The sequence below is a fragment of the Adiantum capillus-veneris genome, chromosome 10 (assembly GCF_014529385.1).
Source record: "Adiantum capillus-veneris isolate H3 chromosome 10, ASM1452938v2, whole genome shotgun sequence".
NCBI classification, from domain to species: domain Eukaryota; kingdom Viridiplantae; phylum Streptophyta; class Polypodiopsida; order Polypodiales; family Pteridaceae; genus Adiantum; species Adiantum capillus-veneris.
Genome location: NC_140940.1, coordinates 38,707,399 through 38,718,962, shown reverse-complemented (window position 1 = coordinate 38,718,962; position 11,564 = coordinate 38,707,399). Strand labels below are relative to the sequence as shown.

The 11,564-nt window shown below is 42.3% G+C and overlaps 1 protein-coding gene across 1 annotated transcript; it reads right to left on the bottom strand.

Annotated features, from left to right (window-relative positions):
- Positions 1–6,964: 6,964 nt before the first annotated feature.
- LOC147448711 (uncharacterized) lies at positions 6,965–8,295 on the bottom strand. The gene is made up of 3 exons (XM_086522435.1): positions 7,306–8,295; positions 7,111–7,212; positions 6,965–7,009 (listed from the first exon to the last, which is right to left on the bottom strand). The coding sequence occupies exons 1-3, from the start codon at positions 8,272–8,274 to the stop codon at positions 6,965–6,967; spliced, it is 1,116 nt and encodes a 371-aa protein (XP_086378561.1). The 5' UTR covers positions 8,275–8,295.
- Between the last annotated feature and the right edge of the window lie 3,269 nt (positions 8,296–11,564).

The following is an 11,564-nucleotide window of genomic DNA, read 5'->3' as shown; positions in this document are numbered from 1 at the left end:
GTCTTCTAGAGTCAATCCAAATCCCGCAAACTGTGTCGCAAAATCCGAAACTTCCTCTGCTCTAATCACTCTTCTAAAAGCCGCTACATGATCTCTCGGATCTTTATCTCTGGAGTATTTTATGTTTACCCATTTCTGGACTTGGGATGGTCTAACTCGTCGATTGTCTACAAGTCTAACCAGAGACTCTCCCAATCCTTCTCTCGTTATCGCTCTTGAAGGGAATCCTGGTGGCTCTCTTCTTGGAATTCCTATAGGAATCCTCGTGTTTAGTGGAGGCATTTGTGGTCCTTCAATGACCAAATATCCACCTCTTTCTAGTACACTCTGTGGATTTGTGCTTTCTACAACTCTGTATTATCGTCCATACTCTTCGACAACTATAGATCTCCATTGGCAATCGACTCCGTATGTGTAGACATATAGGAGCTTGTAATACGTTATCTCTTCTAGGTATGGATCTGAGCGCCTATAAAAATTGACCTCATTGTCATCAATGTATCTATATGGTCCTTCACTCTCATGACCAATCATCCAAACTCTCTCAACAAGATGGATCTTTATCAATTGCAAGTTTGGAAGATCCATTGTGGGAGGATATTCCTCTATCGTCGGGATCTCCATGCTTGTGTAAGTTGTGTTTGAATCAAGGGTAGACATGATTTCTGGGCTTAAGAGCTTTTTCTTGGTTCAAGTAGACTGAGTCCACTGTGTTCAAGTTCTTTGGTTAGGGAAAAGTTGAAACTATGTCCAAAACCGCAACCGTTTCGTCACAATTCTTGCAAATTGTCGCTTTTACACACCCCTAACTTGCGGATGTATTTTGAGGCCTCAAACGATGTTTTTTTCAAAATTGAACTAAACTGTTTCCGTCGGCATACATTTAGTTCAAGTTTTGCTCTAAGATCTGTAGAGCCGCTCTCAGGCTACGTTTTGATATAAAAACTTTTCCAATCCGATACCGTTTGTGTGAAAGTTATGGCCAAAACAGTGAAATGCAGTTTAGAATGGTCAAAATGAGTCCAAATTCAATTTTGAAAAAATATTTGGGATCTATGTGACACTGTGAACACTCTTGTATGGTCAAAATTACAAATGGACCCTAAAAATGGCATGGAGACATCCTACGCGTAGGATGTCTATATGCTCAGAATTTAACAAAATTTGGTCCAGAGACTCCCCTTAAGTCCAGCAACACAATGGTATGCTCAGAATTTCATTTGGACCTAAAAATTTCCTTGAGACATCCTACGCTTAGGATGTCTTCTTTAATTTCTCAGAATGACTTGAAATTTTCACCCCAGCTTCTCCTTGATGTGCTGATCACAGTGGTGTGCTCATAAGTTTGTTTGGAGTCCTAAATCAAGCTGGAGACATCCTACGTGTAGGATGTCTAACTGCTTAGATTTGTCCAAACTTGATCCCAAGATTCTCCTAGTGCTCAGCAACCCAATGGTATGCTCAAAATTGAATTTAAATGCCAATAGGTCAAGATTTGGGCTGCATAAGCTTCTAGTGCACTCCTAGAGTAGGATGTCTGACAATTATTGTCTTTGCTTGGTAAATAGGCCAAACAAGGTCCAAATTCACTTTTGAAAAAAGTTATGGAATCCTTGAGACACTTAGAACCTCCCTATATGGCTACAATAGAATTTTGACCACTTTATGACCCTGGAGACATCCTACGCGTAGGATGTCTTTTTGCTCTGTTTCAGCTCAAACTTGATGTGCTAAGCTCACAGCTATTTTCACTTTTTGATTCAAAAACCTATAGGTGGATCAAATGATCAAGAATCTGTTCCAAAAGCATGATGTCTGTTCTGATGAATTCCCAAGTCAAATCAACTCCAAATTGGACCAAATTTTCCTAGGAGGCTTGTCTAAGGCTATATGACATCATGGTATGGTCACAATAGAATTTTGGTTTCAGAATTATGCAGTAGACATCCTACACATAGGATGTCTTTTTGCTCAGAATGAACCCAAACTTGGACCAAAGATTCCCCTAGTCTTCAGCAACCCATAGGTATGCTCAGAGGTTGATTTGGAGTGCTAAATCATGGGGAAGACATCCTACGCATAGGATGTCTAAGTGCTTAGAATTGCCCCAAACTTGAGACACAACTTCCCCTTGATGTGAGCAACCCAATGCTATGCTTAGATTTTAATTTGGATGTCAAAAGACCCCAAAACTAGCTATTCTTACCTTTTGTTTGTCCAAAAACGCTAAAGTCTGTGCAATCTTCACTTTCACTGACCCAAATGAGATGAAATTTATCACATGCACTCCATACAACATTTAGAACATGCCTATGGAGTCATCCTATGGTTTGGTCTCAAAATTAGGCCTTGGACACAATTTGGGTAGGATGTTTGGCAATTTTTATCTTTTGGTCTTATGCTGTCAAGATATGGTCAAGTTCCCCTTTCCATGTGAAACTAGGGTAAAACCTACCTTCTGAACACACTGGTCAACTTAGAATTTCAAAATTTCCACCAGATCACCCTGTAGACATCCTACACGTAGGATGTATTTTTTTCTCAGAATGGACTTCTGTTTCTACCCAAGGTCCTTCTTGATGCATATAGCAAGAATATGTGATCACAACAAATTTTGGATGTCAAAATTGCTCAGAATCACTTTTGGAAAAATATTTCTCTGAAAGAGTAACATCCCCTTAACTCTCAGTCTATATGTCCAAATGACATGAGCTTTGGTGTGTGTGTCCAACATAACATGCAGAATATGAGTATGATGTCAAAACTTGATTTTTGCTTCCAGAATCACTCTCTACACATCCGACGCGTAGGATTTCTACTGATGAATTTTTTGGCAGAATTCATCAACAGGCATCCGCAAGTCTTGAGCACTACTTTTCAAGCATTCCTACTAGTTTTTATGCAAAATTGTGCTCAGAATCTTAAGTTTCTTGTTTCCGCGTTTTTGACACTCCGTCTTTGGTCTTTTGGGTGTCAAGAGTTGCTCAAAACTCTAGTTTCAATGTATACTTAGGGTAAACCCCCCCTTCCGAACATACTGGTGCAGTCAGAATTTTCAAATCTGGTCTCCAGAACCCCCTTGAGACATCCTACACATAGGATGTCTATGTTTACAAAATTGCAGGTTTTCTTCACGGAACCCTTGCAAATGCTCTTTTATATGCACAGCATCAGTCAGTCATACAAAAATATCAACAAAAGCTTGTTTAATGCATTTTTACCCTTAAAAGCACACTTTTCCGTGATTTCAAATGCAATCAAGCACTTTAGCAAATAATTCAGTGTTGAATAGCTCTAGATCAGAATCGGATCACTTACCTAAAGCTACTCCTACAAATCATATGGGGTTTTGCATCTATGAGTAGAAAAACGCTTCACTGCCACACACGGACTAGTAAACACTTTTATCACCTCACAAATCACTCGACCATCAACAACTACTCTAATCCATAGATCCTAACTAAACCTATCTAGTCGCAGACCCTCGGCAAGAGACACGCTTCTTGGCTATCCACTTGATCGCGGAATATCCTCTTCTGGATCCACTTAAGAAAAACTCTTTATTTAGCCGAAACTAAATCAAGCAACCATCACACGAGTGTTAGTAGGAAACCTACTTAGGTCCTTCTGTCCCCGGCAACGGCGCCAATGTTGCGGGAGCGACTCACACACCCATGAAGTGCATGCAAACACTACCTAGATCAACATAATTTCAATCGAGGACACAGATAACACGATAGACACACGGAGAAAATCTCTTCAGCTTGTCAGGCTGAGACCATCCTACACAAACAACACTGTAGAAGGGCAACTATACCAGAATCAAGAACCTCACTGCTCTCAACTACACCACCTAGCCACATACACACATACGGAAGGTAACTCACCTAATCATGCTAGATTCGTACGAAACTTAAGGAACACCAACCCCTCACTAGGATACACCTGTCCCTACGCTTCTACACTCAAAACCCTCACTCTAAACCCGTCTCCGAAAAACGCGTAGGATGACAGAGCAGAATTTTGAATGTGCCTGAAACTAAAATTTATGAGTACCTATGCGTAGCTTATGTTTCCACTATTCTATAGACTACTAGCACGCAGAAAACAGATATCGTTTGATACACTTACGGCCACAAATATCTCGTAGATGCGTCAGCGTGCGCGCTTTGTCTCGCGTGGAATGCTTGGCGTTGTCGCCTAGCTCTCCTTGATCCTACAGTAATGGTGCAATCGGATCTTCAATGTGTTGAGCGAGCCAGGTGTAGCTAGACGATAAAGCTCAGGCTCACTCTCTTTCTCTCTCACACACAGTAGACGGCAGCGCTGCTAAAGTTTTGATTATGATTAAAGTCTCCCTTTACAAAATGACCTAGGTACCTTAACCAAAAATGGGGTTGAAAGGGTCAAATGGCTTTGTATTTACAATCAAGAAGTGCCATTGCACCCTGGCTTCTGAAACCAGAATAACTACTCATTACAAATGACGTTTATATCCATAATCCGCAGCATTTCATAAGTCGCAAAAGATAAGACTTTCGTACGAAACTTGAGTTATGTTGTGTTGTTGACCCAGCGGTCAACACTCCCCCCTTCCGCATTCATGTCATCCCCGACATGACCTGATTGTCGATGGCGATGTGGTCTTTGCTGTCGTTGTGGCTTCATCTGTTGCACTGCTTGTAACTTTGTTAAACCATAACAAGAACTATGATCCATTAGAGCGGACATCTATCATCATAACCATTCATCTTTTGAGATCCTCTGATTACTTTTATGTCTACTCTTCTTCATTGGGGACTTCTTTGTTCCTGTGCAATCATGTTGTTAGTGTTGTCTGTAGCTTTGTCATTGTAGGCCATTCTTTGACTCGTCATTGAGGAGAAGTATGCTATGATCTGAAATTGGTGGTCCAATTCATTTGTCAATTGATTTGAGTAGCATTTCCCTATTTTTGATGTAGAAGGAATATGTACAAGAGGATGGTGATAGGTGTCTTTAGATTAGGGTCTAAAACCTGGATGAGCAAAGGGAAAAAACCCGGTGGGAAAAAAATGCTTTTGGCATACGCTCTTATTGGAGTTGAGCAGTTGAACGTGAAGTACATGTTCATGAAAGGTGAGTGCTTGGGTGAAACACGGAAAGAGTGCTTGATGCAAGTGCCAATTATGGCACACTCCATAAGCATATGAGAAATTTGTCAACAAAAGCATGCAATGTGAAAGAAGGAGATGATGGGTGTTTCGAGGAATAAATGTAGCACATGTGACATCAAAAGATGTCTCAATAGCTTCCACCTTTCCAAGATGGGTTGTCGATGTAGAAGTTTCTCCACTCGTATCTCACTGTGCTCAGTACGTGAGTGTCTTTTGACCTTCTCCTTCACTTCACCAGACTTAAGTACTTAGACTTCGACTCTTTTGCTCACTTATACCAGCATGAGCGACACAACGTAAATATGCTCAACTCTTCCAGCTTGAGCAGTACCTAGAATAGCTAAGACGCTTAGACCACAAAGAATATTACTTGAAGCTTTGGGACTAACACCTCACTCATTTTGTGGCTTAGCTACTTAACTTTGACTTTTATGACTTGTCGGTTGCCTGTTAACACTGCTTTGTGACAAGTTCTTCGGCTGTTGTAGTGGCTGCTGAGACATACTTCGAGAAGTTTCATCGTTTCCTTGTACCTTCTTCTCTTTGTAGTGCTCAGGCCTCTCGTCAGTCTTTTCTTCATGTGGATTATGGATTTTTTTATTTTTTCTTAATAATAAACAAAGAAAATCTTAAAACAACTCAACAAAAGAAAAATCATTCAAATAGAAATCTAAATTCTATGTACACTATACACATGTCCCTAGGGCTATACTCTAAATTTCATCAAAAAATTATCAGAATAAAACGCAAAAATTCAATGCCTCTCACAAAACATTGCCCTCTAATAGTCATAATGTTAGGTGCGCATTCAGAATGCCTCCCCCCTTCCTATTTGGAGTCATCCTTTACGACAAGGTATCACAAAGAGTATGTGTTGTGCTTGGGCAATTAAAAGTTGTGCCTATGCAGGCCTTGTAATGTAGCCCTATTATGCATACACAGTCAATGCATGGAAAAGATTAATGTTGTGCAAGATGTGGGTATAAGAAATTTGCTTATTGATATTGTTGGCGAGGCTTCCTATTCTAAGCAATGTAATGGTCTTTGAAGATCTGTATCGTTGCTTGGTTTAAGCGACTTGCTCTCTTCTAACTGTACTTTAATCGTAGGAAGAAATGTAAGAATTCAAGCGGCGATGCACTGACAATAGTTTTGTTGTTCTTCTTTGGGACCCATTTCATTGCGATTATTGGTTGTTTTGTTGCTGGCACTACAAGAGGTTGTGTGCTCTTGTGACGCTGTTAGCGACGGAAATACACTGGGTTTTTATAACCCCCGGCGTCGCTAAAACCGTCGCTATATGCGTCTCTATACGCGTCGCTATATGCGTCGCTATATGGCGACGCTCATAGAGACGCTCATAGCGACGTTTACACAGAAGTCTATAGCGACGCTTTAGAGCCATAAATAGCGACGGTTATAGCGACGCCCGAGAGAAATCTTTTTTGGTGACAGGGCATTGAATGCCCTGCCACGCATCAACCATATTGTACTTGATTCACTTTTTAAAAAAAGTGCAAGGGTAGATAATAGACCCAAAATAGTCACCCACAAGACGCATTGTTTGCAAAATTGACAAGCGTAAAATTGACAATTGTACACATCATAGGCAAAATGAATTGATTGGAAAATGTAATAATACAACTGTACAACATCATAGGCATAAAGAATTGATTGGCAAAATGAACTACCGTGACAAATGTAATAATATACATGGTTCAAAAAGACGTATAAAATCCATCTCATGATACATAAGCTATGAGAAACCCTAAACTAATGCTATCTAGCTACGGCTAAATTGACGTTGTCTAGTCAGACGTCTCATCGCGTCCAAGCGGCGTATTTGTCGGATTCTGCAAAAAAAGACAATAAGACAGCTTTCAGTAAGTATAAACATATAACGACATTTATAAAACAACACAAAAAATAGAAAAGAGTAAACCCTAATACTAACCATGCCGCCGCGAGAACTAAGAATGTCCATCAGGGCGTTTAAGCCCTTCCTGCCTGCGTACTCGCGCTCGTACGGTGTGGGATCACGTCCTGTCATCGACCACTGTCAAAACATACAAAGATTTCATTATGTTAGAATTAAAAAACTCATAAACCCTAAACTATCGAACATAAAGAGCAATGCGAAAAAAATTACAAAATCGGCCTCAAATGATGCCCATCCACCGCTCCCCAAGTGGTGCGAGCTCCCTGCCTCTACTCGCGCTCTGGCTACATCCTTTTGTTGCTTCCACTTGTCGGGATTCTTGCGCGCTGCTTTCTTCGCATTCTTCCAATCTTCTTTGGCCAGCCAATCTGGCCTGTTCCACCCATGCTTGATTGCTTTTTGCACTTCGGAACGCTTGTGTTTGCAGTATTCGCGCATTCGAATCTTCATCAGGTCTTCATTGAAGCGCTGATCCCGTGTTGGAACGGGAAACTCATCATGAAGTATGCTGATGACTCTGGCTTTTAAATCACTTGGTACTTCACTCCATTTGTTTAGTATGTAGTGTCTAAACAGCTGAGAGCAAAGACCACGCATGTGCGAGATCACCTTCTTGCCGTCATCATCCATGATGATGCTGCCGCTGAAGTCGACGGAGTAAGGCATGCCCTTTGGCTGGTGACGCGTGAACCTCGGTGTCCCGGCAGGGGTCTCTAGCGGCGTGTCAATGGGGGTACAGACGTCAGGTGTCTCCACTGGCGTCTGGGCCCCGAAGCGAGGAGTGTCGAGTGGGGTGGCTCTTGGCGGAGTAGGTAGAGGTGTGTAGCTGCTAGGAACAGTCAGCCGTGCGAAACCTGGCGTAGATGTCGATGTTGTGGCTGGTGTGGGGGCGGGCAAAGAAGGGGAGGGTAAAGAGCCTCGTCCAACACGAGGCGGTGTGGAGGCATCGGCGGCGGAATCCCCACAACAACCGCCACCACCACCACTAGAGCGCCAGTGTCTAGACAAGTGTGAAGATCGTCTCGTCGACACCGAAGCTTCGGAGCGCGCCGAATGCTCCGAAAGAGAGGGAGATGCGCATAGAGAAGGAACGTGCGATGATGCGCTAGAGCGATGACTCTCCACGTAACATTGTCTCTGCTGCGGTGACAAAGAAGAAAGAAACTCCTCATCATCCATACCTCCATTAAACACACGAATATTTAAACTTAATATTGAATGAATAGAGTAGACAATGACGCAAAGACCATTAAATACAATGACGTAATGATGCATATAAATACAATGACGCAATGAATTGAGTGATAGAAGAGGCAAGTCAAAAACTCAGAATTTTCAATCAAAAGATGTGAGCGCGAGTAGAAAAGAGCGTTATACACCATGAAAGGTACTTAGAGAGCCAGAGCTTTTACAACACGGAGCAAAATTGTTCAAATACAATATTTGTGGCTTTAAGAGATCTCTCTCTCATCCTCGTATAACTCAACATAACTTCCTATATCTATATAGAGCTCTCCGTTTAAACACATATCCTCTGTTTCATTTTGTAGCTCCTCTGCATGCACCCCATATAGAGTAGTAGCATCTTGATGCTCGTCTAGCACCACCGCAGTGTCTTTTGATTGAGCATCTTCTCTGATCTCCTCCATTGATGCCGTTGTGATTGGCACATGGTAGCCTTCATACGTCCTTGCACTACGAGGGGCTACCTCTATGGAGTACCACCAGTTTGATGTAGACTTTGTAGGATGAAATATTACCTGCCAAAGCCACATAACTTACGTGAGAGCTTTCAAGCACATAACTTGTAAAAGGGGTATGTTAACTATTTACATATTTACTTGTTCACAATGCTCGGGTAGTACGAAAGTGTCTTTTAGGTCAGTCCATTTCTTAGTAGAATCCACCTCAAGAAAACCAGACTCTCCTCTACGCACAGTAGCATTGCGACCCTCCATGATTATCTTGAACCATTGCACGTCGAACAAGTCGACAAAAAATCCTCTGTAATCGATCCTCAAAATCTCTTGTAGCATGCCACCACAGGATCTGCATCAGAGGAACGTCGTCGACTAGACTGTTCAAATTTTGCCATGATTCCACAATCTTGAGTAAAACGCTTTTTGTCGATCCGTTCCACCCTAAAATGTCAACCTTTACACCATGATGCTGTGTATGACTTATACTACAACGAACAAAGATTATGAGTGGCCGTTCAAACGTTTAGAAATAAAGTCACTAGCTAGTCGTACATTGCAAACTTACCTTGGTCGCGCAACCCCGAGAGTACTCCCACTCTTTCTCAGTCACTTCGTCACCGCATTGTTGTGCGCTTTTCAATTGGTTGTGCAACCATCTTAAGCTCATGAATGTTGGTAGGCTCTCTAGACCCGTCGGATAGTGCATCGGTGGTCGTCTTCCCCCTCTCCACTCGATTTGTGCCCTTTGTCGCTCTTGCTTTGCATCCTCATATTGTGAAATCCACTTTTGCATCACTGGATTGTGAAGCATGCAAAATCGGTTGATTTTAGCCTCTAGATCTTCCGTCATCTTCTTCTCAACACCGAGATTGCACATGACAATCCGAGATATGCGCTCATCATCTATGGTTCGCCATAGCGTGTCCCAAGCTTTATCAAATCCGTCTAGCCACTCTCCAATGTACACTAGGGACTCTGATACCAACCAACCTTCTGCCATGCTACCCTCCGGACGTGCCTTTTGACGCACATATCCCTTAAGCGTTTTCATGAAATGTTCTAAGAAGAACATCCATCTGGAATGAACTGTGCTAGCTATTTCCACCTCATCAACTATATGAACAAGAAGATGCACCTAAATGGTTAGCATGGTAGTAGGAAAATGTTTCTCAAACATGCACACAAGCTCCGCAGCATTTAGTTTGGCGAATGGTATGGAGTCTACGTTGATCTCCTTTTGTGAAATCCATTGCACCAGCTTTGCAAGTTTGTAGATTGTGTTACGGATGTCGAGAGACAAACATCCCTCAATGGCAACCGGTAAAATAAACTGTAAAGTATGTGCAGCAATGATATTAAAGTCCACATTTTATGCAATGATATTAACGTCCACTATGAACGTACCTGACACATTTTATGCCAATCGTGTGACTTCAAACCGGTAAGCTTTCCTTCTTTAGTAAAACACGTTCGGAGCGAGTGCATTACGCCAGTGGGGGTCTGCAAAGATCGAATGGTCTCTTTTACTTTGCGTTCTTGGGCTCCTGTGAAAATCCATGGTGCTTTAGGGAGTTTTATCGATCCATCAGACGTTGTTTGCGGCCAATATTGCTCCATAGGATCCACATTTCTAAGGTCAACTCTGGCTCCCAAAGTATCTTTCTTGCCGATCAGATGGTCCCATAGTAGATTACCCACATTCTTGAATATGTGCATTGGATCGAGCAAGTGATTGATCATGAGTCGGGGCCAGTATGGTAACTCGTACCATAGAGATAGTCTCTTCATCCCTGGAGGCAATCCGTCATCGCACATCTCCTTCTGCTCTAACCATGCTTGTGCAGACATCCTTGGTGGCTCTCTTCCCAAAAAGCTGTCGGGTAACACACGATTCTCTGGAAGATACGCTTGATGACCTTCGTAGATTTGCTTCTTCAGTGAGGGCGCCCTACGTGCATTCAGTCTAGGTCCACATGTGACACATGCTCTATATCCGCTTGTTTGAAGCCCTGCATGTATACACATGATAATAGATCAACTATGGGAAAAAACAAGATTTACAGTGTCTGAGTGAGGAGTATCAATAGATCGATCACCTGAGCATTCTGTTAGCCCGGGATAGTCATGCATGGCCCACATTAGAATGCCTCTGATCAAAGAATTCCGTCGTCCTGTGTGTCGGCTCATATCCACCACCTTTATGCCAATCCACAATTGTTGTAGCTCTTCCAATAGTGGATGAAGATACACATCCATATTCTCCACTTTATATCGCCCTGGCACAATCAAGCTTAGCCATAGGTGCCCCTTCTTCGTAGTCAACCACGGGGGAATGTTGTAGTTGACGATGACAATGGGCCATACACTGTAAGATGTTGATCTTTGACCAAATGGATTTACGCCATCCATAGCCAGGCCTAAGCGCAAATTTCGAGCTTTCCTGGAAAAATCCGACCATGTTCCATCTATATGTTTCCAGGCTACGTAATCTGCAGGAATTCGTAGCACACCATCCGAAGATTTATTCTCCTCATGCCATGATTCTAGGGCGGCCATGGACTTACATTCGAAGAAATGCTTGATGCGAGGAAGCAGAGGAAAATGTCGTAAAACCTTTTGTGGAATTTTTGTCTCGTGGAGATCTACTCGATATCTTTCGGAATCACATTTCGGACACTTCTCCATGTCTATGTATTCCCCTCCGAAAAGAATGCAGTCATTAGGACAAGCGTGGATAGAATTGTAATCCATCCCCAAGTTTCGCAAAAT